Genomic DNA, 27,234 nt, shown 5'->3' with positions numbered 1-27,234 from the left:
TACTTTGATAAAAATTTACCATAATTATTTCAAGCTTCTTATGCTGCAATTTCTTGTGTCTGAACTTATTTTTTTATAATACTAAGTAACTTTCCACATTTATTAGTAAAATTAACCCATTTATATTTATTGTAATAACAATTGGACTTATTCCTGTCATTTTATTTTTATCATACTTTCTTCTTTTTTCTTTTGTTTTTCTTGGTCCCATTTCTGCCTTTTGTTGACGTGGACAGGTTTCTTCATTCCATTTCCTACCTCATAATGGTCTGCATATTATAAATCCAACTCAGTTGCTTCTTCAGTACTATTCAAGCTTTAACTTTTTAATGTCATATATTCAGACTAAATATATTTCAAAATGAACATCTGGTACTAATTTGCATTGTATATCCATTACTTAATACATTTTTTGTTTGTTTTTGTTTTTTTTTCGAGACAGAGTTTCTCTGTGTAGTTTTGGTGCCTTTCCTGGATCTTGCTCTGTAGACCAAGCTGGTCTCGAACCCACAGAGATCCATCTGGCTCTGCCTCCCGAGGGCTGGGATAAAAGGTGTGTGCGCTGCCGCGTTGCTCAGTTTAATACATTTTTTAACTTCATCTGATATTCCATTTTCACATTTGTAAAACTGAAAATTTCCACTTATTTTATGTTAAAGATTAAATGTGATGCTGGGTCAAGCACCAGGCTTCATAAAGAAAGTCTTCAATTATTCATTCCATTTCTTCATTCAACCAAGAATCTTCTGGTACAAGCCACATAGTCATCTTTTCTCTCTTTTGTCCTTCAAAGTCACCTTTTCTTCCATTATCACTTTCATCGTAAACTCATCTACTTTTTAAATTTCTTAAGTCTCAGAACATCTTCTATCCATTTTACATTAAAAAAGAAATACACCCACCACAACACTTAATAGATTGCTTGCCTCTAGATTTCACGAACATCATTTTCCAGTAGCTCCACGCCTTTCTTCATCTGTCCTTCAAAATGGCCGACTTAGACATTCTCGATCGGCACCACGTGCGCCTGCGCCTCCAGCGGCCATTTCACCCATCAGCCCAAGCTTCGGGGTCCGCCCCGCCCGGCGCCTGCGCACGAGCCTCCGGAGCCCAGTCGCTCCTCCCCCTGGCTGCGTACGCCTGAAACCGCACGTCCCATACCGTCCCTCCCCCGCAGACTGTGTACCGCCCCCGCCCCTTTCCCCGTGAGATTCTTCCGCCTTTGGCAGGTCCGTCTTCGGTTGACAGCCTACGCGCTTCAAGCGCGATCCAATAGGCGCTCACGGTCCCGGGTCTCCCCATTCAGTCTTATCTGTGAGCCTGTGCGATTTTCTGTCTGGCTTCAAAGTCGACAACCGATGCGGCGGGACTTTTTTGCGTAGCGCGAGGCAACAAATGGAAGAATGGGGCAGCGGCGGAGGGATCCGCCGTCTGCGTTCTGCGCGCTCTAATGGGGGGTCGGCTTCGAGTCGGAGGGGGGGGAAAAGGGAGGAGGCAGCCAAGGAATTGTTTTTTTTTCCTCGCCCCGCCCTCCTCATCCTAGCCAATAGAAACGGAGAGTTTCTTCCGGTGCCCCGCCCAGCCCCCGCGAATCAGCCAATGGGCGGTGGCAGCGGCTCCGAGGGGGCGGGCCCGGGAGGCTGTGCGTGTCTTGTGAGAGAGAGCTCTTGAACCAAGTCAGAGCTGGAGTCGGCTGGGCGGCAGGTCTCTCTTGTCGCCGTCGCGGGTGACTCAGGGAGGCGGGAGGCGGGGTAAGCGCGCCGCGGGCCTCGGCTGCGGGAGACCGAGGGAGAAAGGTGAAGGGCCCGCGCGGGCGGCCGCCGCGTCGCCCCGGTTCACGGCGCAGGCCGGGCGGGGGTGCGCCCGAGTCGGCGGCCCGGAAGCGGGGGGCGGGGGCGCGGCAAGTGTCGAGTCGCGAGCTAGTCCACGGCGGCTCCGAGGCCGCCCGGGGCGGGGACCGGCCGCTGGGACGAGCCCTCTGCACTAGGGGAGCCTTTTCTTTGCCGGGGCGAGGGGACGAACACTTATGAAAAGGCACTGGCTCTGCGGCTCAGTCCTCCCTCCTCTCCCTCGGCGTCCAGCTCCGAAAGGTTTGGAAAAAGCGAAAGTTGGTGGGGCGAGAGGGTCACGCGGCACTCGGGCCGGTGTTTGCGGCGGGGGAGTGCTGAAGGGGGTGGGGAGGCGCGGGTGGCAGCTTGGGGTGCGGGGTCCACCTGCGGGGGTGTCACTCCACCGGTCCCCGCAGGCGCTTCGTCTCTTCGGGCCGCCTCCGACCTCGGCCGCCCCCATCGCATTTTGTTTTTGTGCCTTTTGCAGGGAGGAGCCCTTCCTGCTGGCGTGAACCATGGTGCTCACGCTCGGAGAAAGTTGGCCAGTATTGGTGGGGAAGCGATTCCTCAGTCTGTCCGCAGCCGAAGGCAGCGACGGCGCCCACGACAGCTGGGACTTGGAGCGAGTCGCAGAGTGGCCCTGGCTGTCGGGAACCATTCGAGCGGTTTCCCACACTGACGTTACCAAGAAAGATCTGAAGGTAAAAAACAAAAACAAAACACAAAACCCCCAAACAAACAAAAAGACCCATCTCCTGGGGCTGGGCAGTCAGACGGTTTTCAGTTACCTTGGTAACGCGGCAGTCCAGCGCCCCTCCCTCTCTTTTCTGAAATGGGCCACTAGAAAGTTGGCATGTGATCTAAAGGTGCAGAAATCTAGACCTTGAAAGTCTTTGAAATGGTGTGTAGTGTCAAGGTGTGTTTGGCCTAGAGCTCCAGCTGCCTGAGATTAATAATGGGCTTAGGGTTGTTCAGACATGCTTCATTAATACGGGCGCTGGGTCCCACCAGGACTGTCTGATTATGCCCCCAACGGGAGGAGTATTGTTTATTAGTAATAGGTTAGAGAAGTGGGTGACGGTTAGAATCATTAATTATCGAGGGCTAGCCTAGAAGTACTTTTTTTGTTCGCTCAACTTTTTGAACTTTACAACTTGGAAATGAAGTATGAATGTAGAAGGAGGAGCTTCGTTCTGTTCAGCTTGTTAGGGTGGGTATTTGTTGGTGTATGGTTAGTGAGGCAGGAGTGAGTTCCTGTGGTCATTGAGGCTGGCTTGGTGTGGATATGACCATATATGGAGGCCTTGGGTGGAGCTGCCCCATTCTGGGTGTTTGGGAGTAATACCTTCAGAAATAATACACGTGGGTGTTTGGGAGGAAGGAGAGAAAAGAAACTGGTGTGACCAGTGAATATATTTTTAATGTGAATGACACTGGAAGCTTTTTCAGTTAGAACTTTTGAAAGGATGAATTCTACTCTCTGATACAAGTATTAGTGTGAAAAGATAGTCTGGAAACAAGCAGTGAGGAAGCCATTGTGTCATCAATGACTCCCTTGTGCAAAAACATCTGAGAAAAGATTCCTAACAAAGACTCCAAAGTGGTGATAACTTAAAGGAAGCTTGTCAGGACAGAAGACTTTTCTATCCTGAGTAGTATACATTCTTTGGGATCTTTACTTCATTATGTTTTTTCCCTTTTCTTGAAAACTACTCAAAGGAAGCAAGTTTTAGCTATTGTCAGTTGAATGTTGATTTCTGAAACTTCATTTGAACACAGACTTGACAGTGCATGCCTAAACTATTACAAGTCTTCTACAGAGGATTATTGGGAAAGGATATTTGGTTATGTATTTACAGTTTTCACCATGTGCCTTGTATTCATGTTGCAAGAGAAGAGGACCACTGGGCATTTAAACCACAGTTCAAGTATCATTGTGATCAGTAACAGCTACACTCTTTTTTGGTTCTTATAGCAGTACTTTGGGCTACTAAGTACTGTTGTTGATCCCATTTTACAGATAAAGATCTTGTGCATAGGGAAGACTAAGTTGATTAGCCTAGGGCCTCCACCTTAGGAATTACCATATTCTAACTCAGGAAGTTTTCCTCCAGGCTTCCCCCACTACCATCATGCTGCCTGCTGAGAGCAGTGCACAGCAGTACTGCTGCTACATACTTTGAAGTGGATGGAGCTTTTCTCCCCCATCCCACTCATTCTTCCAAGTCTGGTTTTAGAGATAGTGAATTCTGTAGGATGACCATTCTGTTTGCTCTTGGCTAATAACCTTTCTACATAAAATGGTTGTGTTTTTTTTCACCTGTCATGTTAAAAAAAAAATTCTAGTATATTTGTTTGATCTGATCTAAATGGGAGCAGTATTTAAACTTTATAGTCCTTAGTTCTTGGGAAGTTGACAGGCACTAGGTATTTCCTTCTCGTGTGATTAAGGACCTGTTGGATTACACATGCAATGCAAAAGGTCCTTAACATGTATTTTCGTCTCCATATTCCTGATTCCAGAAGCCACTGAGGGGGTGAGAGCTTCACTTTCAGTCTTTGGTCCAGGCTGGCGTGACTAGCTGCTAAATGATGGTGGGAGGATTTGAATCCATGTTTGCCAGTGTGTATTCTGGGATTTCAGTTGAAAATTTTTGTTCTGAAGGATTTTGCCTTACTGAGAAATTTTATGACTTAGTCTTTGTGTAAGGTGCAAATCTTTCTTTTTCACAAGCATTTATCACTACATTCCCTAGTTGAATAGCAAAAGTAATTGAGTTTAGGCACACATTGTATTTATCAAAAATGTATCTTAAAAGTCTGGGTGGTGCACGCCTTTAATCCCAGCGCATGGCTCTACCTCACAGGCGGATCTCTGAGTTCAAGGCCAGCCTGGTCTACAGAGCAAGATCCAGGACAGTCACCAAAACTACACAGAGAAATCCTGTCTCAAAACAAACAAACCAAAAAAATCTCTAGAACCAAGTTGTGCTTAGATTAAAGCAAGAATCAAGTAGTTAAGACTATGTTTACATCTGGGCTTAGGGACATTGAGGGTTTAGGGAGTATCTTTTGGTGATGGAGTGACTAGGCTAAATTCAGGGGAATTTCAAGTTGTGTGCAACTGTCCATTTACTGTTAGTACAAATAATACTAGCCTTTCTAGACTTGCAGTTGGATGAAGGATAACTAGAGTGAAGGCTCTTTAACATTGTTTCACCTAGAAAAAGACTTTGTAACAAAATGATTTTAAAGGTTAGAAAAGCAATATATGTAATAGTGGATTCTGAAGAAGTTATGGTGAAGTCATTAATTATCAAATGGTTATTATGTGTCAAGTGCCAGTTGATCCCTTGTAAGTGTCCTATTTGGTAAGATCATTTTTTTTTAAAGTAGGAAAGACCTGTGTAGGTCTTTAGGTTCCATTAAATGGACAGTTTCTTGAGTTTTCTGCCCCCTCTTTTGGCTCTTTGGAAAATAAGTAGTTTTTATTTCCTGTGTATACTATTTTTTCTTACTGTCAGCAATTGGATGCTTTGATTGGTGCCCAGTCTCTGTCCTTCTATACCAATTGAACTGGAAAACTGTGGATTCCACTGCCATTGAAGCTATGAAAAATTAGAAACTCATAGCACAGTGCAGTAAACACCATTTACCTCTTAAAATTGAATGTTAGTTAGGTTGTAGGATTTTTTGTTTGTTTTGTTTTTTCGAGACTCTCTGTGTAGTTTTGGTTCTTGTCCTGGATCTTGCTCTGTAGACCAGGCTGGCCTCAAACTCACAGAGATCCGCCTGGCTCTGCCTCCCAAGCACTGAGGTTAAAGGTGTGTGCCACCACTGCCTAGCTAGGTTGTAGGATTTTTAAGTAGCATTGCACACATAAGTACATGCACACACACTGAATTTTTTTTTAACTTATGGAGTAGTGAAACTACTAATGCTCTGCATTGTAGAGCTAGGCATAGAGTCAGTGTATAATCAGAACTTGTGCTTAACCACGCTATCCTACTGTGAACTTGGACACATTTTCCTTGGCATTTCGAAAGGCTTTATAATTAAATACCAAGGTGAGGTGAGTTTTAAACCAAAATTGGTAGGTTTGGAGAATAGCTTGATCAGATGTAACATTTCTCCATTAGCTTAAAGATTTCACTGTTGGGGGAAAACTTAGCTTGAAATAGTTTGAACTATCCAACATCTGATCAAGATTTGATAGACTGATAGGTACCACTTATAAATACTCCATTAAAAGAAAAACTAATTTGGAAAGTATAGGTAGTGAACCATAGTTAATTAAGCATAAGTAACATCTCTTTGTACACCCATGGAAAGAACGCAATGGGAACTGGCTAGATTGATAGGGCATACAGTTGTCTTTGAGTGTGAGTATCTTCTGATAGAAATATTGGCAGGTGAGTATCTTGAGGAGTGCCCTTAATTTTGATAATTTGAGACAGATCTCATATACTTAATTTGTCTCTGAGGAAGACATTGAACTCCTGGTCGCCCTGCTTTGCACCACTGTGCCTGACTTTTTTATCTCAGGACCTCCGGCATGCTAAGCAAGCGTCCACCACTGAGCTGCAACCTTGGCTTTTAAAAGACATACAGGGTTTTGATAGGAAACTAAAGATTGTTGAGGAAAGCTCCTAAGTTTTGGATTACAGCATATATTTTGTACAAGTCATCTTTTTTTTTTAAAGCCAGAGCTAATATGAATTTTAGCCAAACACAACCTAATACTTGAAAGTCATGTAGATGTGTCCAACCTTTGGCATGTGCCCCAAGGTAGCTATAAATGCAGCCCAACAAAAAATTGTAAACTTTGAGATTTTTTTTGTTGTTCTTTTTAAAAACATGATTGTATGGTTTTGGGATTAGACTTTGTAGATGATGCTATCATTTTGCAGTGTTAAAAGTTGGACAGTTTTCAGTAGCTAAGTCTTTTTTTCTGTAAGTATCTGAAATTTGAGAGTTCTCATTTGATTTTTTTTTTTGGTTTTTCGAGACAGGGTTTCTCTGTGTAGCTTTGCGCCTTTCCTGGAACTCACTTGGTAGCCCAGGCTGGCCTCGAACTCACAGAGATCCGCCTGCCTCTGCCTCCTGAGTGCTGGGATTAAAGGCGTGTGCCACCACCGCCTGGCCCATTTGATTTTTTAATTAGGTTATGTTAAGCTTCAAATAGTGAATGGATAATAATTGTGATGTTAGTTAAGTTTTGGGAAGCTACTTAAAGGGAATCCTTCCCCTATTCCTTGTGAATATAGCTAGATGTTCTATAATCACATTGTGGACTCTTTTCCAGTCCTAACTTGATCTAGCAGTGAGAGTTACCATGAGGTCTAAGCTGGGCAGAGTGGCATATACTTTAATCCCATCACTTGGGAGGCAGAGGCAGGCAAATCTCTTGAGTTTAAGGCTAGCCTGGTCTGTACAGCTGAGTTACAGGACAGCTAGAGCCATAAGACTCTGTCTTAAAAAAAAAAAAAAAGCCCAGAAATACTTCATAATTATTTTTAAATCTAAATTCATATTTTTATTTTGAAGCTAGTAAAATAAGATTCAAAGGATTAAATTTAAGTTTTAGACTTTTTAACCAGTGTATGTATTTCTTTCTTTTGAGTGTATGTGTGTGTCGTATGCAGGTGTGTGCACATGTGTGGTAGAGACCAGAGGTTGATGCTGAGTGTCTTGCTTATTACTTTCCACCTTACTCTTTGAGATAGTGTCTCCCTGAGCCTGGAACTTACTGACTAAACAAGACTGGCCAGCAACAAACCTCCACATCGTCTGTTCCCAGCACTGGAGTGACAGGCATGTGCTGCCGTGCTCAGCTTTTTGTGGGTGCTAGAAATACGAAATTGTGTGCTCATGTTGTACATCAGACTCACCTACTTTATTATTATACATCATACAAAATGATGGGTTCTTAGCTAGGGTTCAGGTTAGCTGGTTTCCTATGTTGATTTTGTTCATGTAAAATCATTTTAATAAAACTTTGGAGCTGGAATTCAAGCTCACATCTCTAATTCTGTACTTTTGTTTATGGTTATCCCTTTTATTACATTTCTGATACATAGAAAAAAGCTGTCAGTGAAAACTGGGTTAGGCTTCAGGCTGATGTGAACTGATTCTCTGGCTAGGAAACAGGAACATGGTGGACTTTGAACATGAAGCTGGAGTTAAGTTATGTGCCCCTGTTTGGGTGCTGGGAACCAAACCCCAGTCCTCTATAAGAACAGCAAGTCCTCTTAACTGCTGAGCCATCTCTTGCCCACAGCCTGAGTGTAGACTGGGAAGGTTTAGGATTGGAGTTTACAGTATTGAGCTGGGAACTCATCACCTTTAAGTAGATAAGAGAAACGAGCCAGTTCAGAGAGAAAAGGTTGATTTATTCATTTAAATAACTTGGTTAATAATTAGAAATTGTGCGCCAGGGATACATGATGGTATGCAGAAGCAGACACAGACTTTTACGCATTAGACTTTATGTATCAGTCTTCCACAAATAGCAACCGTGCGTGAGAGTTAGGAAGAATGGTAGATGTTTTCATTCCGTCCACAGGATGCTGACCTTCAAGGAAAGGATTCTCTAGCTTTTAGCAGATGAAGTGAGCTAGTAATCTGAACTGCTGAGGAGGAGTGGGAATCGTGAGCAGACTCCATAGATAAAAGATTAATCAATCCTTGAAACTCAAAATGAGGCTGGTTTGTCAGAGGAGAAATTTTAAATAAAAATAATTGATTCTTCTGCATTGGATATTAATTATTTTATTGAAATCTGTTGAAAAAGATTAAATATCTAGAATAAATGACTTAGAGAAATGGGGTGTTTTCAGTAATTTTATATAATTTAAGGTCTTATGACTTGTGATCAATTCCTGACTCAGGGACACTAACAGACCTGCTTTGCGGTTATGTTTTGTTTTTTTTCCCCCCGTTTTGCTTGTATATTTTGTCATAATTTTCATGTAAGGAACTGTATGGGCTGTGGCTGTAGCTCAGTGATGGAGCACTTGCCTGGATTCTTTCTCAGTACTGGAAATCAGACAACAACAGGCCTTTAGAGATATGTCTATTTCTTTATGGAGTAAAGAAGTTAACTTTAGGCTTCTAACTCTGAGGTGAATTTCCGAGGTTAGCTGGAAGGAATGTTGAAGAGAAGCCATATATATCAGGCTTTGTGCTAAGCTCTTCTGATAGTGGAGACCTCTGAAGGTAGGTTGTTGGGAGGAGTCATTTTAAACACGCTTTTAATGCTAACACTAGAGTGTAGCACACTAAGTATTTTGGGTTTCAGATTCCTTGTAGTTCTCCAAAGACCACACTAATTAGCATATGTAAAAACCTTCTAGTTGGGGGTTCTCTGAGTTCTGGGACTTTCAGAGGTCTTCTTGAGGGCACTGACCCTAAGTGCTTTAGACTTGTATCCTAGGAGCCAGAGCTTGGTCCCTGTGTGACTGTGGTTATCTGTCATTCATATTATAGCTGTGAAACGGGGATGGCATGCCCGGTAGAAACATCATGCATTCAAGTAGAATAATGAGAGCATAAAACTTCAGCATTTATAATTGAGTTTGCTTTACTGTGTTTAGGTGTGTGTAGAATTTGATGGGGAGTCTTGGAGGAAGAGAAGATGGATAGATGTCTACAGCCTTCTGAGGAGAGTGTTTTTAGTAGAGCATAACTTGGTTCTGGCGGAACGAAAATCACCTGAAATTCCTGAGCGAGTTATTCAATGGCCTGCAATAGTGAGTAAAACTTGTTTCATAAACTGACAAATAGAGAACATTTAATCTAACATTTTGGGTGAAACAAGGGAAATATAACGCCCCTTTGACCTTGAGGGAAACAGTTATAGTGCCATGTGTGACAAGACGGAAGAGTTAGAAAGGAACTCAGGATCTTCTGTCTACCCTGCTACAAGCTTTGTGGCTCTAGGCAGGTCCCATGACTTTTTAGGGTCTTATTTTCTTCACTTAGAAATAGAGGTGGAGATAATGTCAAGGTAACAAGTTAGAATATAGCAGACGTACATTCACACAGATCCTTTGGTTTGGCCAGATGGTCAGCACTTGAAGAAAATTGAAATTTGCTGCTAACTTTTTTAAAAGTATGGCAAGTGCATTCTGACAAGCAGTGTTAACTGGACTCAGTGGGCATTTAAAGGACCTGAGGTGGTGGGTGGGGAGGGTGGGAAGAAAGAGCTCAAGATTCTGTAAACTCAGGCTTTTGCTTTACTCACATTGTAAGTATGGAGCAAAAGTGATCCAGCCAGGCGTGGTAGCACACTGCTTTAATCCCAGCACTTGGGAGGCAGAGCCTGGTCTGGTCTACAGAATGAATGCCAGGGCTGTTGGAGAAACCTGTCTTGAAAAACCAAAAACAACAACAAAAAAGTGATGTGTAGGTCTGGAGAGGACAGGCTAGATTTTATGGGGTACAAACTGGAGCTGGAAACAAGAAGAGTCATGTATGGAGTAGTTGGAAAAGCTGGGAAGCGGATGGAGAACTGGCAGATTGTGAAGGGTGCTAGCAAAAGTTTATATTTTGTCTCTAATTGAAAAGCCACTGTAGATGTTTGAGCAATATGGGGTTGTGGTTGTATTTCATCCTTTATTTTTTCTCAGCTGTTAAGAATTTTCTAAAAATATACCCTGTCTCTCAGAAAAACATGTACACTTTTTTTTTTTTTTTCCAACTTAAGTTTTTGGGAAATCATGGATCTGTAGACCTGTGTGTTAATAACTCCCAAATGTATATCTGGTTTAAATTACTATGTTTAAATAAATGTTGTAATCTGGTGGCAGTACAAATGTTAGGAAATCCTTGTAGTAAATAAAAACTTAATGGCTTTGTCACGTTCTTCATGTGTGGAAAATTGCCCATTCCTGTTTCCAGAATGCTGTTGATAGCAATTACAGTGACATAACAGTTTTTTGTTTTGTTTTCAGATGTACAAATCTCTACTAGACAAAGCTGGCTTGGGATCCATAACTTCTGTTCGGTTCCTTGGAGATCAACAAAGTGTATTTGTTTCCAAAGACCTTTTGAAGCCTATACAGGTAAACCATAGGAACAGTATTTAACATACAAATAGAAGTTCTCTTAATGGGAGAAGTAAAACACTCTTATTCATTGCCCTCATGCAGATACCTAATAGGGAAAAAACTTACCAAAGTTAGTTGTTGGGTAGCATCTCTTAGTGTTAGCCTGTGGGTTTGTGCTGTCCCTTTGGAATTAAAAGGACAGCAGTATCACATTGATGTGTTGTGTGCTGTGGAAAAAGGTATGCGATATGAAATGATTTTTCAAAGTTACTATTTATATAGGTATACATACATGTAATCTTCATTCATGGGTCTTAGCTTGTGAGTTTTTGCCTTTTTGCTCAAATGTATTTATAACCCCCAATTGCTGCTTGTGGTGCATGGCCCTGTGGAGTTCTGCACAGAGCAACAATTTTCAGTTTTCCCAATGCCAGTCCCAGCTGAAGTCACACAGGGAGATTATCTTCTGCCTTCTTCAGCTTTGATAGTGTGAAGAAATTTCATTGTGCATTTTAGTGATGCTTTTTTTTTTTCTGTTCCATTTTCTCCCATCCCCTTTGCTTTTTTCTTTCTTTTCTTTCTTTCCTTTTTTTCCCCCTGTAATTTCATTGTTTTAAGTGCTGTCTGGTACAAGACAGTAGTAAAGAAAGAAAGGTTACATTAGATACTAAGTTTCGTTCAGCCATGAGGTTCAGGGTTAATGGAATAGCAATATATATTAAGTGAGCCATCTGTCTCTGAGCAGATGTAGACATAATATAAAATTGTTGCATATTGATCAGCTGATGAAATGTAGACTAGAGGTTCACCAAGTTGGTGTATATCTCCTCCTCAGAGCAGTTGTTCTGTGTTCCCTTGTCGAGTGTTGTTAGCGATTGTGTAGTGTAGTCAGTTGTCAGTAGCTGCAGTAGTCACAGTGTGCATGCAATCAGTTTGCAAAACTCAGCTCTTCTTTACAACAGTTCAGCTCTTGGATCTTGCTCATAGGTGCTTGTTAAGAATTTTTTAGAAGGGCGGGATTGCTACCTTAAGAATAGTGTTGGCTTCATGATAACATTCATCTTTTAGATAGCATTTTATTAAGCTTTACTAAGCCCCCTGTCCACTTCTGCTTTGTGATTTGGAGTCTCTTTGTTTCTGTGTCATGCAGAGTTAATTAGACGTCTTCATTTGCTAACAGGCAATTTGGAGTCAGTGGTCAACAGGATTGCTTGGCCTATATTGGAAAGCCTAGAACACTGGTTTTCTCTCTCTACTTGTGTGTCATTTTCTTGTCCTGGAAAACAAGGCTGATAATGAATGTACTGTATAATGTTTCAGGTATTGGCAAGGGAATGTGCTTGCTCCTGAGTTAGTTTCTGATGCAGGTTACTTGTGTGTTAGGGAGGCTCAAGGCAAGGGATTTTTCCTGCTTTAAATGGAAGAATGACTTGCTATAAGTAAGGGTCAGGGAATTATCATTGAAGTGGATGTTTACTTTCTGAGTAATAAGAGTAATTTTTACTTCTGGGCACTGTTTTCAGAGTTTGCATCTTTTATGTGTCCTACCTTTTCAGTGAAAGTAGAATTCTTAGTTCTGTTTCTTAAGACTAAAAAAATTGAGATTGAAGTTTTTATTCTCAGGAAAAATGCACTGTGGTTATCAGTGTGAATGTAATTACATAATGTTACTGTCAACGTAATTAATTGAAGAATATAATGTGTATTTGTTACTTTGACTAAAGAACGGTCAAAGTTTATTTCTTTGTAGAAAGGCACTTTTCTGGCAAATTCCATGTTGGAGGCTGTGATTACCCTGTGGTATGCTTGCTCTAAAGAAATGTAGATTGCTCCTGAAAAATCCTTTGACATACGCAGAAGTTGGAATTGAAACTCTCAGTCTGCCTTGACATTGAATATGATAATTTGTGAGTAAGAAAAGGGTATCTGAACCCACTGACACATTTGTTGGGCCCTAAAAACCCTCCTGAACAGACTAGAATTGGTCTGCTTCATTGGAGAGCCCTGTGGAGCTATCTTTGTTAGTACATTGTTTCATTTTGTAGTAGGAATTGGAGAATCATCTTAATTTTTTCCCCCTGAAATTGTAAATAGCATGAAATTGTAAGTGCATGAAGTTAAAAACACCCACAGCCGAGTGTTTGGTGATTGAGTATTTATGGAGCTTCTGGGTTTTATCTGTTGTTACCTGGGTAAAGAGGAATGCAGGTTTTTCTAGTATGGTCTCTTACTCTGAGACTAGTGTTTCTAGTGGGAGACATGAGTGAGCCATGCTTGGCTACCAAGTCACAGAAAAGCCTCAGGGTTTGCTGCTGGAGGGCTCTCTGCTTAACACCTTTTTCTTTGCCCTGTTAGAAGTTGGCTTTGGCAGGTTACTCCTATTGACGGGACAGTTTCCGGATAAATTTGTCATAACTGGGTGTGCACACAAAACCAGGGGCTATGGAGCAGTGCCAAGACTGGAGCTCCTGCCAAGAACGAAGTGTCTCAGAACGGGCGTACTCTGAAGTCTCTCATTAACTCAGGCCGTCCTTCAGAGTTTCTCTCTGTCCCTCTACCTTCTATAACAAGAGAAGTGCATTTAGAATAGTAGTTAGATGAAGTGATTGATGTGAAATAAATTGTTTGATAAAACCAGTAATTTTGATGAACTGACTGTATGCATCTGACTTGTGTATTTTCTGGCTTTTCCCTTCCTTAACAGGATTTGGGATAGAGAATATTTTTATTTGGATTGGTCAGTTTGATTTGTGTATTATTCCCATAACCAAAATTATGTCATGTTGACTTCTAGAATACCTTTTGAAAATAAATTATTTTTGTGTTTTTATGAATGTATGCCATGTGTATTGGGTGCCGTTGGAGGCCAGAAAAGGGCATTGAGTCCCCTGGAGCTGCAGCTAACAGGCATCTGACATGGGTGCTGGGAACTAAACTTGTGTCCTCTGGAAGAGCAGCAAGCGCTTTTAACCCCTCCAGCCCAACCTGTAGTTCATCTCATGCTCCTGACTTGGGAGATTAACTTCAGTCTGCTGAATACTTGTGGCTGGTGGTTTGTGACTTTTAGATCCCTTCAGTTCACTAGAGTTGCAGTAGTTCATGCAATCAAATGATTAGTAGAAGCTGTCTTAACTAATCTGACTGAAGCAATTGAAACATCCAGCTCTTAACATTCATAAACAACTCTTGCGGTCTTTGATTTTACAGGACGTAAACAGTCTTCGGCTTTCCCTTACTGATAATCAGACAGTCAGTAAAGAATTTCAAGCTTTGATTGTAAAACATTTGGATGAAAGCCATCTTTTACAAGGTGTGTAGATAATCTGTTGTTGACAGTTCATGTGTTAGCCAATGATGGACCTATAAGAAGCTAGGACTTAGACTTTCATTTATTCTTCATTGGAAGAAATATTTTTTGATGTTGGAAATGGGAAATTTTAATTCAAAAATTGAAAACAAATTCATTGTTTTCTATTGGGTACTAGGTGACCAATGGATTTTATTATGCTAAATAAATTTAGAGAGTTCAGAAGTGGCACTTAGAGAATCAGCTATATTTTGACATAGATTTGCTGTATTTGGAATTTTTGTCATATGAAGTTGATAAGACATTATCTGGTAATCTTCACCTTTCTGTTTACTGTTACTAGTTTCTCAGTCAGCTTCATAGCCATTAAGATTTTACTTTAGTTTTGTTTCTGTTTTGTTTTGTTTAGGCTTTTGCCTTAGCAGTTCTCTTCGGGGTTCCTGCGTTAGATTATTCTAAAACTACAAGGGACAGCTCACCTTTGGTGACTAGTGTGGTATTTCTTGATTCCATAGAATGTAGTAATATAAAATATTGCCATTCTTAAGAGGGAGAATGCAATTGTTTTTCCTTTTTTTTTTTTTTTTTTTTTTTCCTTTTTAAGGCGACAAGAACCTTGTTGGATCAGAAGTAAAAATTTATAGCTTGGATCCATCTACTCAGTGGTTTTCAGCAACTGTTGTAAATGGAAACCCAACATCAAAGACTCTCCAAGTCAACTGTGAGGAGGTAAAAGCAGTGATAATTGATACCATCTTATAGGGTAGGGTACCGTACAGAGCTGTGCTTGCTCTTGGTGTCAAGCCCTTTCTTCTTTTTATTAAATGTTAGAAATAAAAAGTGTTAACAGTCATAAAAAGAAGTTATTTGTATGGTGTTAGTTGCGTTAATTTCCAAGTATTGTTCTCAACATTTTAAAAATTTCCAGTCTAATTGTTTTATTTTTAAGATTCCAGCACTGAAAATTGTCGACCCTGCACTGATTCATGTTGAAGTTGTACACGATAACTTTGTGACATGTGGTAAGACACCTTGATTAAAACCATGCTTCTTCCTCCTCTTTCTTTCTCCTCACAGTAAGAGAAAGAAGGAGTCCTACTTACCCACCGTTCTGTATTGTAGGTAATTCTACAAGAGTCGGAGCTGTGAAACGCAAGTCTTCTGAGAATAATGGAAGTTTGGTTTCTAAACAAGCAAAATCTTGCTCCGAGGTAACTGATTGATTTTTGTTACTGAAGCTTTGTTTAACTTTAACATTGCGTGGCTAGTCTTTAACAGTGATGAGCAGTTCCTCTGCTCCTCTGTGCTGTCTTGTCTGCTGCTGTTTTTAGTTCCAGGTCTTGGCCATAATTTCTATACTCAAGCAGATGGAGATAATATAAATTTCTGGTTCACTATTTTTGGGGGCTAACAGTTTCATTTTTTAGTTGTTTGGTGAAAATTCTCAGTGTGTGACACTATCGTGGGAGGTGTTTCTGAAGGTAATTGAGTTGTATGATTAAGTTGGAGACATGCCTGGCGTGAGTGAGAGAAGGGAAGAACTTGAGGGTTGTGAGAAGAAGGTTGTCTGTTGAATAGGGTCCTCAGCCTTAGGAGAATGATGACTCGCACTGGTCAGTTGTGATGAAGTATATAGATGTGTTACCTTTTTAGAGTAAATGGCTGATTAATTTTGGCTCAGAAAAACTGGCTTTTAAAGATGCCACATGAGGTCAGTTGCTTTATTTAATTTTCTTCTTATATACTATTTGGGGCTGTTCATCCTTTCGTCTGTCAGATCTGTTACAGGACTAACAAATTGTACAATTTAGGGATCCAAATGAATGTGTGGTGATGAATAACTTTCCACATTATGATGCTTCAGGTTAGAGTTTAGAATTCAAAAATTCACTAGAATGATACCGAACAGACTGCTTACAACATTTAAGAGGGACACTTGACTATTAGGAGGTTAAGGCAAGGAAAAATAGCATGGAGAGAGTCAGCGAATGACTCTCGCTAGGGTTCTGTATCGAGTGCAGGGGAGATTATAGGGTCAGGTAGATTCAGAGCAAGCACTTCCCTATAGAAACCCAGGAGACTGGTTTGGAAGTCTAATGGCCTTTCCTGAACCTCTCGTCTATGTTAAGACAATAAGAACTTGGATACTTTGCCCAAAGTTAACTGAATCAAGGTAATTAGAGCTTTTTGTCTTCCCTGCAAATGTCTGGGCTTTGAACCTCTTTGGTTGAGGCTCATTTTGTTCAGAAAAGAGTGTAGGGATTGTTTTAGAAATGAATTTTTTTTTTTCATTTAATTTCAAATATACCCATCCAGGAAACCAGAAAGATACTGTGTTTACTATGTGCTAGATGTCTAGTCTTGAAGACTAAAAGGTGTTCGGACTTCCTTCTTGAAGCGCCAGTTATCTAAAGAGAAAGATAGACTCGCAGAGGTGCTTTCAAGCTCAAAGGGCATGTCCTGAGCAGGAGTTGTGCAGGCACCTCACAAGCAGCTCTCAGAAAGAGCCTGTTGTGCTTACTTAAGGGGAAGTAGTTCATCATGGCTGGCGGACAAGAGGCATGAGAAAAAAAAGAAGCACCTTCAGGGGCGGAAGGAATGCCCCAATTGGGTCTTGAATGTATGGTGTAATTTGGGAGGAAGTGACAGTGGAGACATGGGCACTGGTAATGTTGATGGCACTAGCTACTGTAAATGCATCTCAAGTGAGGTCGTAACCTAAGAGGATCGCGTTAATTTGACTGAAGTGATGTGGTCAGCTGACCACATATAGTACTGGGTAGTTTCTCAGTGTAAGAAGGGTCTGAGCTGGTTAGAGCTCCTTAATCTAGGAGGACTTAATCTAGGAGCAGTAAGGCTTTTTTTTAAAGGGAGAAGTATTAAAGGACTACAAAGAGAAAACGAGTGCAGTGCATCTTAGTTAGAGTGAAGCTCTGAGAGGATCTTACCTGCCAAGTCAGTCAGGGTTGTGAGAGAGAAGCTAAGGCAGAGTGAGTACAGCTGTGACCTGTCAGCTTTTGACTGGAGAGCATTGGTCAGTCTGTGAGGAAGTGAGGAAAGGCCGCTTGGCTGAGTGTCCCTGTCAGACGTGTGCTGAGCACGAGAGTTGCAGGTAGGGAAGGTCACGGAATGGGAATGGTGCACCTTGATTGGATGCTGGGATATTGTCCTGAGATGCTGACAGATTGGGGTCTGTAGAGACCTCTTGGGGGGTGTCAGTTCTTCTGAGGGCGGGAAGGGCGATTAAGCCAGGTAAAACTTATGTTTAAGGCACTTGTAAAATGTACTGATACATAGTGATCCTCTGCTTGACTCACACCAGTAGGGAAGGAAGGAAGACTTAATTTAACTTTGATGAACATGTCTGTATTATCTATTGATGCTTAGTAAGTTTGTGTGCTCTTGAACTGGTTGTTGGATATAGTAGAGACTATTAAAAATTAAACCTGAAGTTTGGCCTGGAGATAATAGTTTGTTAACCTATACATGGAAAATGAGAAAGGACATTTATTTCATATTTTTTAAAAATGTCGGATGTTATCAGACGCAGTGGTGAACTTTTGTTGTCCCAGTTATTAGAAGTCTGAGGCAGGAGGATCACTTGAGTCTGGGTTATAGTGTGATATGTATGCTCATTGGTTATCCACCTTCAGTTTGTCATCAACATGGGTGACCTGGGAGCAGGAGGCTAACAAACATAGCAACTTTAATTCTTCAACCACAGTCAGTCTATTCTAAAGGAAGTTGACAGTAGTTGGTTTTTACCTGTGTACTGGAGGCTTTAGGGGTCTGGCACTATTTCTTCAAATTTTATGGTTAGTCTAGAAAAGTATAGTGAAGCAAAGAAATGGTAGCCGTTCCTCTAGGCTCCTTCCTCTTGCTCTTCCTTTTATGTATCACAGAGGCCTGGAGTTAGAATGTCTCTTTTGAAGCTCCTGTATCCTCCTTGATTCCTTGTGAATATTTTCCCGTATCAGTGTTCTTTAATATTCTGACTTTATAATTGAGGGAGTTTTGGAAACACTGGCCTGACCTAGCTTTTAGGAGAGCTGAACAGGTAAAGAAACAGAAAGCAGGCAGTTACTGTAATGTCAGAGACAGGTGAGTACAGTAGCAGTTGGCACCGTTTCCCAAGTACATTGCACTGGCACAGGTTGACTTGTAGGGTGGCCTTTGGAAGACAGGAGTTTGGGATTAGGTAGGTGAGACATTTGGCTGTGGTGTGGTTAAGATCAACATGCTTGCCAGTGACATCTGTTCCTTGAAGGTCTTCTCTGCCTAGCAGACTATTCCTCAGAGTTATGATGCTGCTGGGTTAATTGGGAGAGTCTGCTGAGAAGTGCGAGCCAGCAGTGACCTTTTTAGAATACTGTCGTACACTCAATTATATTATCTCCGTCTGCTGGCAGGGAGGAACTATTGCCATGACTGGTATAGAAGACCTTCAGGGAAAACTCTTCAGGTAAGAAGAAACTTTGACCTTTGTCAAGTCAGAGGCCAGTGCAGAAGTGTGTGCGTGAAGATGGGTCTGGGGATCAGGAGGCCTGTCCCTGTTGAGTCTTAGGCAGGATATGGAGAGGAATTCTTCAGATTCTTAAAGAAAACACAGTCTTGGTTAATGCTGATTCTGTCACACAGTGACATAATCAAGAACATTTGTACAAGATTTACTGCTTTATGAGCTTATCTCTAAAATTGATTTTCCTGTGTGCCAAGCACTGTAGTAAATGTTAACATCACCGTATAAATGGGAACAGTGGCTAAGAAATGTCGGGAACTAGATTTCAAACCAAGGTCTGACACCAGAATCAGTGCTTTTACCCACTGTGCTACTGTTGTTACTTCTCCCCAAACCCTTTCCTTGATGAATCCCCATTGTAAAAACAGCAGAATCCTCCCTTTTCCTTCACTCTATCTCCCCTTCCAACGAATATTTACTGAGTGCTATGTGGGAGATACTGACCTACCGTGGTGAGCATTACTGCTGCCTATCATTTCAGGTAACCTCTGACACTTAACCTATAGCTACTTAATATGAAGTGTTACTGTGTCATCCATCTGGTCATGCATATATCACCCCACCAGTGTTACTGATCATCTGCTTATGTCTGGCTTGATGAGTTCAGACAGGAGTGGCCTATACCCCTAAGTGTACATCGTGCAACAGCCAAAGGAAAGATACTTTGCTAGTGTAACAGGTGCTATGGGAAGGGAAATGAGGCTGCGATGAGGCTAAGGAGGGGCTTCTAGAACACGATTGCAGTGAGTAACCTGAGCTTCTGAGGCATAGCAAGCACTTGAGCCAACTGAAGGGTAGGAAGTTGGGAGTAGCCAGCCACTGAAAACTGCAGACTGCAGGGACAGAAGTACAACACCCGGACTGAAGCGGCTTCGGAAAGTGTTGACAGAGAAGCCAGCTCACTTGGAGGAGCGTGGGCAGAAGAGTTCAGTGAGAGGGGCGACAGTTGGCAGGAGGCTGGACTGTGTGATTCTTGTAGGTAGGGAGTGGGGGATAGCCTTACTTGTGAATGCTTTGTAAAGGTTAGTCTACAATGGGGTAGATCTGGGTAGAAGCGTGGAGATTGGGATTAGCAAGAATGGAAGGAAGTCAGACGAGTCTGGGAGAAACACAGTAGTGGAGTCATAAAAATGGAAAGATTCAGTGGATACTTTGAAAATGGAGGCATGATTTATTGATTGGATGTGGGAAATGAGGAAGGTGGAAAGTTTCTTAAACAGATTGATGGATATTGTACAGAGTAAAAATAGATCCTACAGTTTACAATCTAAATTTTTAAGTCTGTTGTTTTTAGAGTGTAATTTAAGGATTGAAGTATCAGTACATCAACTTTAGATGGATCCAAAGGAAGGGAGGTGACAGATAGAAGTGTTGATAAAAGCAAACCTTGAATATGCATTTATAATGATGTGGTAATTCAGCTTTTGGAGACTAGTGATTTAATAAGTGGTTATCAAAACTAAGCCAGAACTTTGATAATTAAATTTTTCTTATTTCTGTTTTTTTTTTTTAAATTCTGTATTAGATATGTCTTTTCAAGGTTGCCTACTAGAGTAAATGCAAAAATGATTTATGTGTAGATGGCATTTAACATGTTGGCAATTGTCAGGTTTTAAAAACTTGAGGAAAGTTGTGTGTCACAGTTTAGAGGTCATTAGAAGAACCGAAGACTTTAGGTTTGGATTTGGTAAATAGAGGTCATGGCATATGACATTTCTCAGAAAGGCCTAGGACTGATGTACAGATGGAGTCCAGTAAAAACTGGTCAACTGACTGTACAGTCCACCATACAAAAGTTGTCTGGAGTTTATTTAGATGTTGTTTGGTGTTTTCTCATGGTAGGGAATTCTATTTCTATAGCTAATATAAATACAAGGTGTGGATCTCTAATGTTTTTGTTTTTACAAAGGTAAAATTACATGGAAAGGGAAGGGGGAAAGATATCCCAGCTTTTTCCCATAGGCCAGTCATGAATTAATATTTTTTGCAGCTTGGGGTGACCTTTGTGACTTGATGAGCCACATAAGAAAAGGAATCGTGTCCTCAGGCTTTATTGCATTGCCAAGGCTTATCGTGGTACCCAGTAGGTCCATTGCCTACAAGAGTCCTATGTGGTCTGGTCTCCTGCCAATCTACGCAGTAAGTGCGTGGTGGGCACTTGAGTCATAGCCAGATGATTGCATGTGAAGCAGCAGCCATTGACGCTGTCACGTAAAAGTTCACCTCGATGCATTGCATTAATAAAGCAATTGCCACATCTCTCTTCCTCACACAGTGGCAGAGTTCTGGAAAAGATCAGCTTGTAATCTTGTAGGATCACTTATATTTTGTAAAAAACTTTACAGCGACCATATAAGAATTCTTGGTGTTTGATTTATCACTTGTTTATTATGCTGGTCTTTATTTGGCAATGGTTTTGTGCTTGCTTTGTATTAAACAAAGGAAATTATCTTTAATTTCATTAACATTATTTCCCACTGGGGATTTTGTATTTAATGTCTGTTGGTTTGGTATCTTTTAGGCCTCTCCCAGTGTGTGCCCAGTACAGTCTGTTCCTACAACAGTTTTTAAGGAGATCCTGCTTGGCTGTACTGCAGCAACTCCTTCTAGCAAGGACCCAAGACAGCAAAATACTCCCCAGGCAGCCAACTCTCCACCTAACATTGGAGCAAAACTTCCTCAAGGGTGAGTGAGTAGTGCTTTGTTCAAGATGTTCAGGGGAGGTGGTTCAAGAGCACTTGTTGCTCTTGCAGAAGACTTGGGCTTTCTTCCCAGCACCATGTTCAGAACCATCCATCAGTCCAATGCCCTCTTTCTGGCCTCCAAAGGCACCTGGCCCATAGGTGGTGCACATACAGACATTCAGTCAGTCAAAACACACATAAAATGAATCAATCAAATAAAAGTAATACATTGTATAAATGTATGGTAATTTCAAGGAATAAATAAAAATATTTTTAAAAACGTAGGAGAAATAGTGAATAATTTCCATGTACAAGCAAGAAATGAGATTGTCCTGTTGCTTTGGGTTCTAGCCACTCATGGTGGCTTGTTATTCTTAGGAGAACAAGAGTTTCATGCTGCTGGTGGTATGTAGTAGTGTCAAGTTTATATCTTGTATTTGAAGGAATTTCTGATATTTCTAATATACGTACATACTTTAAAGCTTTTATCTTGATACATCTGCCAGCTGTAAGATTGAGTTTTCAAGTTTTGGTAAGCAAGAGTACTAGTTTTCTCTTTCAAATTTAAATAAAAAAATTTGTTTATTATATAAGAGACATCAGCACAGGTTTTTCTGAAATAGAAAAAGAAGAGATTTGGTATTTGGTGTTGTATAGACTTTTAATTTTACACATTAAAAACTCCTGAGTTTCTTAACTCAGTATATGTATATGTTTTCCGTTTGTTTTGAGGGAAAGCTGAGGTTCATTATGCTTTATGAAGCAGAAGTGGCTTGAGCAGTTAGTGTCAGGAGAGCATGCTCGGAGCATTTAGGATTGCATTTTTCTGAGCGTGTAAGGCACTTTTCCAGAGCCATGGATGGATTGTTCTCCACTCCAGCTCACAGAAACCTATCCAAAAATTTCTACCATAACAGTTTTCTTTTTTCTTTCTTGCTGGTTGCTATAGCAAACTGAATTATTTTAGGATGATCAGCGATAAGAAAGGCCAGGATGCTACTTTTCCCTATTACGTTTTTCAGATGTCATAAGCAGAGTTTACCAGAAGAACTTTCTTCTTGTCTAAACACACAACCTGAAGTACTGAGAACAAAACCGGATGTCTGCAAAGCAGGATTGCTTTCTTCAAAATCTTCTCAGGTTGGGGCTGGAGACTTGAAAATTCTGAGTGAGCCCAAAGGTAGCTGTGTCCAGCCTAAAACAAGCACTGATGAGGAGAGCAGACTGGAATCTGCTCTACAACCAGTCACTGGCCTTCCTCCAAAGGAATGCTTTCCTGCAAAGGCTTCTTCTAAGGCAGAACCAGACGTTGCCCCGACTCCTGAACTGCAGAAACACCTAGAGCATGCAGCGTCCACATCCGATGATCTTTCAGAGAAGCCTGGAGTGAAAGCAGGTGTCAGTAGCCTTAATAGTTGTGTAGAAAAGAAGATCGAACCTTCAAGTGTAGGGTGCCAATTACAGAGTTTAAAGGAAACATCAGTAAGAGTTGATAATGAAAGCTGTTGTACAAGAAGCGGTAATAAAACCCAGACTTGTAAGTGTTTTAAAATCTTTCTTGGCAAATGTTATGTTTCTTCCCCTGTGAATGATAGTAGAAACAAGTTCAAAGAAGCCATGTTGTAGAAATGAATTCATTTTACCCAGTGGGTTAGTATAAGTTTCTAGTAACACTTAATGCTGCAAGGACTTCATTACATGCATTTATCCTATGAGTTAAAATGGGTCAGATGGTTCCTAATTTTTGATTGTAAGAAAATCCTGTTTGAAGCAAAATCTAAAGTGATCTGGTGATTGCTTTGTCTTCAGACTATTGGTGTCTTTGTAGCATCCAGGTTGGGGTGGGAGAAGTTGTGCTCACACCAGGTAGTTCATATATGTGTGTGTGTGCGTGCGCGCGCGCGCGCGCGCTTTCTCCCTTTCTTACCTCTCCCCCATCTCGGACATGGGTGGAAACATTGAGCACAGTTGTTAAGGGTAGGTCTTGGTAGACTCAGCTTTCAAACCAAATGCTCATGCAGAGAAGATAGTACACCATGGTTCATACTTACAAGTTGAACATTCCTAATCCAGTTCATAAATGTTTTAAAATCAGAAACTGAGCACTAACAAGACCCCACAAGTGGAAAATTCCATTCTTGACATCATATGATGGAATTGTAGTAACAGGATGGGCACACTAAGAAACGTAAATGAATTGTATATGCAACAGTCCCAATTTAAAAAACAAAGCAGTAGATTGACAGCACTTGAGGTCTTAGGCCTTTTGGATGAGGATTACTCAACTTGTGCTGCCCGTTCATTCTATGAGGGCAGTCATCAGAAGGACTGTTACTGTGATTAGGACATTGAAGAACCTAAGCGTGTGAGAAGGTGCAGAGCTATTGCAAGAAGGTAACCTGCATTATCAGTATATGAAACAACGAGTGTGGGTTTTATAAAGTTGTTTAAAACCCTAGTACAAAAACTCTGTTCAGAAAAAACCAAACCAAACCATTGTGTCAGTGAGATGGCTCAGTTGAGTAAAGATATCTGCTGCCAAGCCTGATGCCCTGCGTTTAGTCCTGAGAAACCACATGGTGGAAGGAGAGAATAATTCCCTCAGGTTGTCTTTTGAACTTTCTGTATAAAGTGTGCTGTGCTGTGAGTTCATAGACAACCAAACCCACACTAGTGTGATAGCAGGTTAAGTTGGCTTGTGAATCTTTTTAGTATAGCTCTGGAAAAATAGAAATAAACATTTAGGGATTCTTTCAACCCAGCTTCATCATTCTTGAGGTTCAAGTTGATAAAACAGCTAGTTTGCTTAAAATTAATTACATAAAATTCATACTGGTTTTTTAAGGAGTTATGTAACTCCCAAGAGAAAGTGAATATTCATAACCACATATCTGTTCTATTTATTCTTTTTGAGTCATCAGTTCTCACAGCTAGCTTTTGAAGCAAGTCATTTTAGTTTCTGTGAAGAGGGAATGAAAATCGTAGTTGAGTAAACACGTGGCAGGTAACTGAGTGAGCACTGCAGTCCAGCGTTATCTCACTGTGCTGTGCAGCTGCCCCTTATCTGGACTAGCACATGTTGCCATCGATGTGGGTCACCAGCCCATCAGGATCTCTGGGTTGTGCCCACTACAGTTGCCTGTGGACACAAAGACTCTGGAGGAGGATTCTGTTCCCTTGCTCTGTTTAGGGACTGCAGAGAAAAATAGTTTTCTTTTGAGCATGAAAATGGAGGTGCTGGCCTGGGTGGGTGTAACCCGCTCTGCCATGACTGCACCAAGTCTGATTTAGAGGAGGTCTTCTTGCTAGCCCCTTGTTCTCATCTAGCGTTGGGAAGACACAGATACGCTGACTCACACTTGTGAGTCTGGCTGTTGAATTTGGTGGTTTAGGTTGCCAAAATGGTTTTTTCTTTGTTTGTTTTTAACAAAGAGCAAAACTTTGCTAGTTGTTCCTTTAATTATCTTCTTTTAGAAGAAATTTTAGCTGAAATAAAAATGGAGAAGAATACGCTTTCTTTAGGAATGTTGACTTTTTTATTAGAATTCAGTCAAATGGTTGGTGTTCTCTTCAGAAACTTGATGTTTCATTTCCTTTCTCTTCTTTTCCTAGCCCCAGCCCGGAAGTCAGTTTTGACAGACCCTGATAAACTCAGAAAGCTACAACAGAGCGGAGAGGCCTTTGTTCAGGATGACTCCTGTGTGAACATCGTGGCACAGCTGCCCAAGTGCCGCGAGTGTCGATTAGACAGCCTGCGCAAGGATAAGGACCAGCAGAAGGACTCGCCTGTCTTCTGTCGCTTTTTTCACTTTAGGAGGTGAGGAAAGGCTCAGGTGATCTGGGCTCTGTTTGCATACCTTTTCTTCCTGTTAACAGGAAATCTAGAATGTAGAAATTACTATGTGTTTGGCAATCTAGAACTTAACTGTGTATTATTCTTTTACACCTTTTTTCCCCAGGCTGGACTCAGATTCCCTGTATAGCTAAGGATGACCTTAAACTCCTAATCCTTCTCCCTCCATTTCTAGAGTGCTGGGATTTACAGGCATGCAGAAACCATGGTTGGTTTATGTGGTGCTGGGGATGGAAGTAACCCCAGTACATGCTAAACACTACCAACTGAGCTAAATCTCCAGCCCTCAGTTTATAAATCTATATCTATATCTCTCTATCTCTCTGTCTCTCTGTATCTATCTATCTATCTATCTATCTATCTATCTATCTATCTATCTATCTATATCTTAGTCAAAAACAAAACAGCAAAAACCCACATTACAAATTCTTTTCAGATAATTGTCATCAAAAATGCAGAAGTTTCTGGAAAATCACTATAGGTAACCTCTTTACAGTGCGTTTTTAGTGCTTGGTCAGAAAGTTTGTTTGGGTTCTCCTAACCAAGTTGGTGTATTGCATAAACTGTTGAATCTTTACCAAATCATAAGAAGGAATATTTTGATCATATATCATCATATGCAGATATTTTGGAATTCTGCATTATATCCATTAGAACTTTAAATTAGAGTGGTTGTCTCCAGTGGTCATCCCCGGGCCCACATTACTTTGAAGGCATATCTAGCAGGAGCATTGCTGGGTTAGCTGAGTGTTGGGACTGTTCTGCCAAGCTGCTCTGCAGGAAGGGTACACCGGTGTCCAGGCGTACTGGCAGATCAAGCATGTCTGTCTGTTCCTCTGCCAAGATGGAGAGGCATGTGAATACTTTCTTGTGTTCATTTTTTTTCTTGCATTTAAATTTGTTCACAATATGTAGTTTGTTGACTTTTCTCTTTGAGTGTTAAACCTATTCTGTTCCACGCCTATTTAAATCAGATGAACAGTTATTAATCATTTGTCAGGTAGTACTGGAGTAAAATAAAGGGAAACCTAGAGTGACCAGAAGAACTTAATCATTAATAAGCTGATATTTTAAAAGTAGACAAATAAAATTGCTGTTTCTTTTCCTAAACCAGTATGTTAATGATGCTCCCCTCCTCCAGATTGTTCACAATTAAAAAATAGTTTACAGAATTTTACTCTAGTGACGTAGATAACATCAATGTTTAACCGCTCAGCAGCTATATATAATTTAGTATTAAAGCCCTCTTAGCCTTTAAACTCTTAGTCACCACTTCTGATTGATGTCTTACTCTACCAGTGGAATTATCTCACTTCTCTCATTAGCATATACACACTGTACAAGAGCATGAGGTGAGTTTATGGTGACCTTTTCATACGTGTGAAATAGACTCTGTTCATCTCCAGATTACTCCCTTGCATGGCCTTCTTTGATCCCTCCCACTTCACAGATAACCTCTCTTCTGCTTCGATGTCTTTTTTTTTTTTTTTCAAAGTTAGGTTCTGCATATAAGAGAACCTATGGTGGTTTTCTTTTTAATGCTTACAATTTTATAGACAAACTTACATATTTCTACTGTACTATTTAAAAGTTAGATTCATTTTATTTAAATCCCTTTGTCCAGAGTGAAACAACTTTGTTTTCTGTTGTTGACACATGAATGAATGATGTTCTGGGTGTAAATGAAAGTTAGGTAGGACAGTTTCTCATTTGTGATATTTTTCATGTTCAGCTAGTTTTCATTATAAACAAGTGTGTCTTTGTCTCTTTCTGTTGTCTTTGTCTTGTAATCTAATCGAAAATAGAATTTTAAATGTAAGTTGAAAAGTTACTGCTGAGCTGGACTAAACATACAGGTCGTTTAGACCACTTTAGAGGTCTTACTGTGGTCTGGGAAAATGATGTTCAAGTATCATTGCATATAGCGTGTGTAAGGAGCTTTCACACTGGCTTATTTAGTAAATTGGGGCATTTCAGACACTGGCCCCATTT

General features: G+C 40.9%; 1 protein-coding gene across 1 annotated transcript in view; it reads left to right on the top strand.

Moving 5' to 3' along the window:
* The first annotated feature begins 1,644 nt into the window (after positions 1 to 1,644).
* The window catches only part of Kdm3a (lysine demethylase 3A), a 43,630-nt gene continuing 18,040 nt past the window's right edge, over positions 1,645 to 27,234 (top strand). The window contains 11 exon segments of the mRNA XM_037203808.1: positions 1,645 to 1,751; positions 2,317 to 2,530; positions 9,425 to 9,580; positions 10,784 to 10,894; positions 14,087 to 14,189; positions 14,791 to 14,915; positions 15,136 to 15,208; positions 15,309 to 15,397; positions 21,227 to 21,390; positions 22,412 to 22,926; positions 25,002 to 25,206. Coding sequence (XP_037059703.1) covers positions 2,345 to 2,530; positions 9,425 to 9,580; positions 10,784 to 10,894; positions 14,087 to 14,189; positions 14,791 to 14,915; positions 15,136 to 15,208; positions 15,309 to 15,397; positions 21,227 to 21,390; positions 22,412 to 22,926; positions 25,002 to 25,206 — 1,727 coding nt within the window. The 5' untranslated portion in view covers positions 1,645 to 1,751; positions 2,317 to 2,344.

The sequence above is a fragment of the Peromyscus leucopus genome, chromosome 3 (genome assembly GCF_004664715.2).
Source record: "Peromyscus leucopus breed LL Stock chromosome 3, UCI_PerLeu_2.1, whole genome shotgun sequence".
Classification (NCBI taxonomy): domain Eukaryota; kingdom Metazoa; phylum Chordata; class Mammalia; order Rodentia; family Cricetidae; genus Peromyscus; species Peromyscus leucopus.
This window is presented reverse-complemented; position numbering and strand designations above follow the sequence as displayed.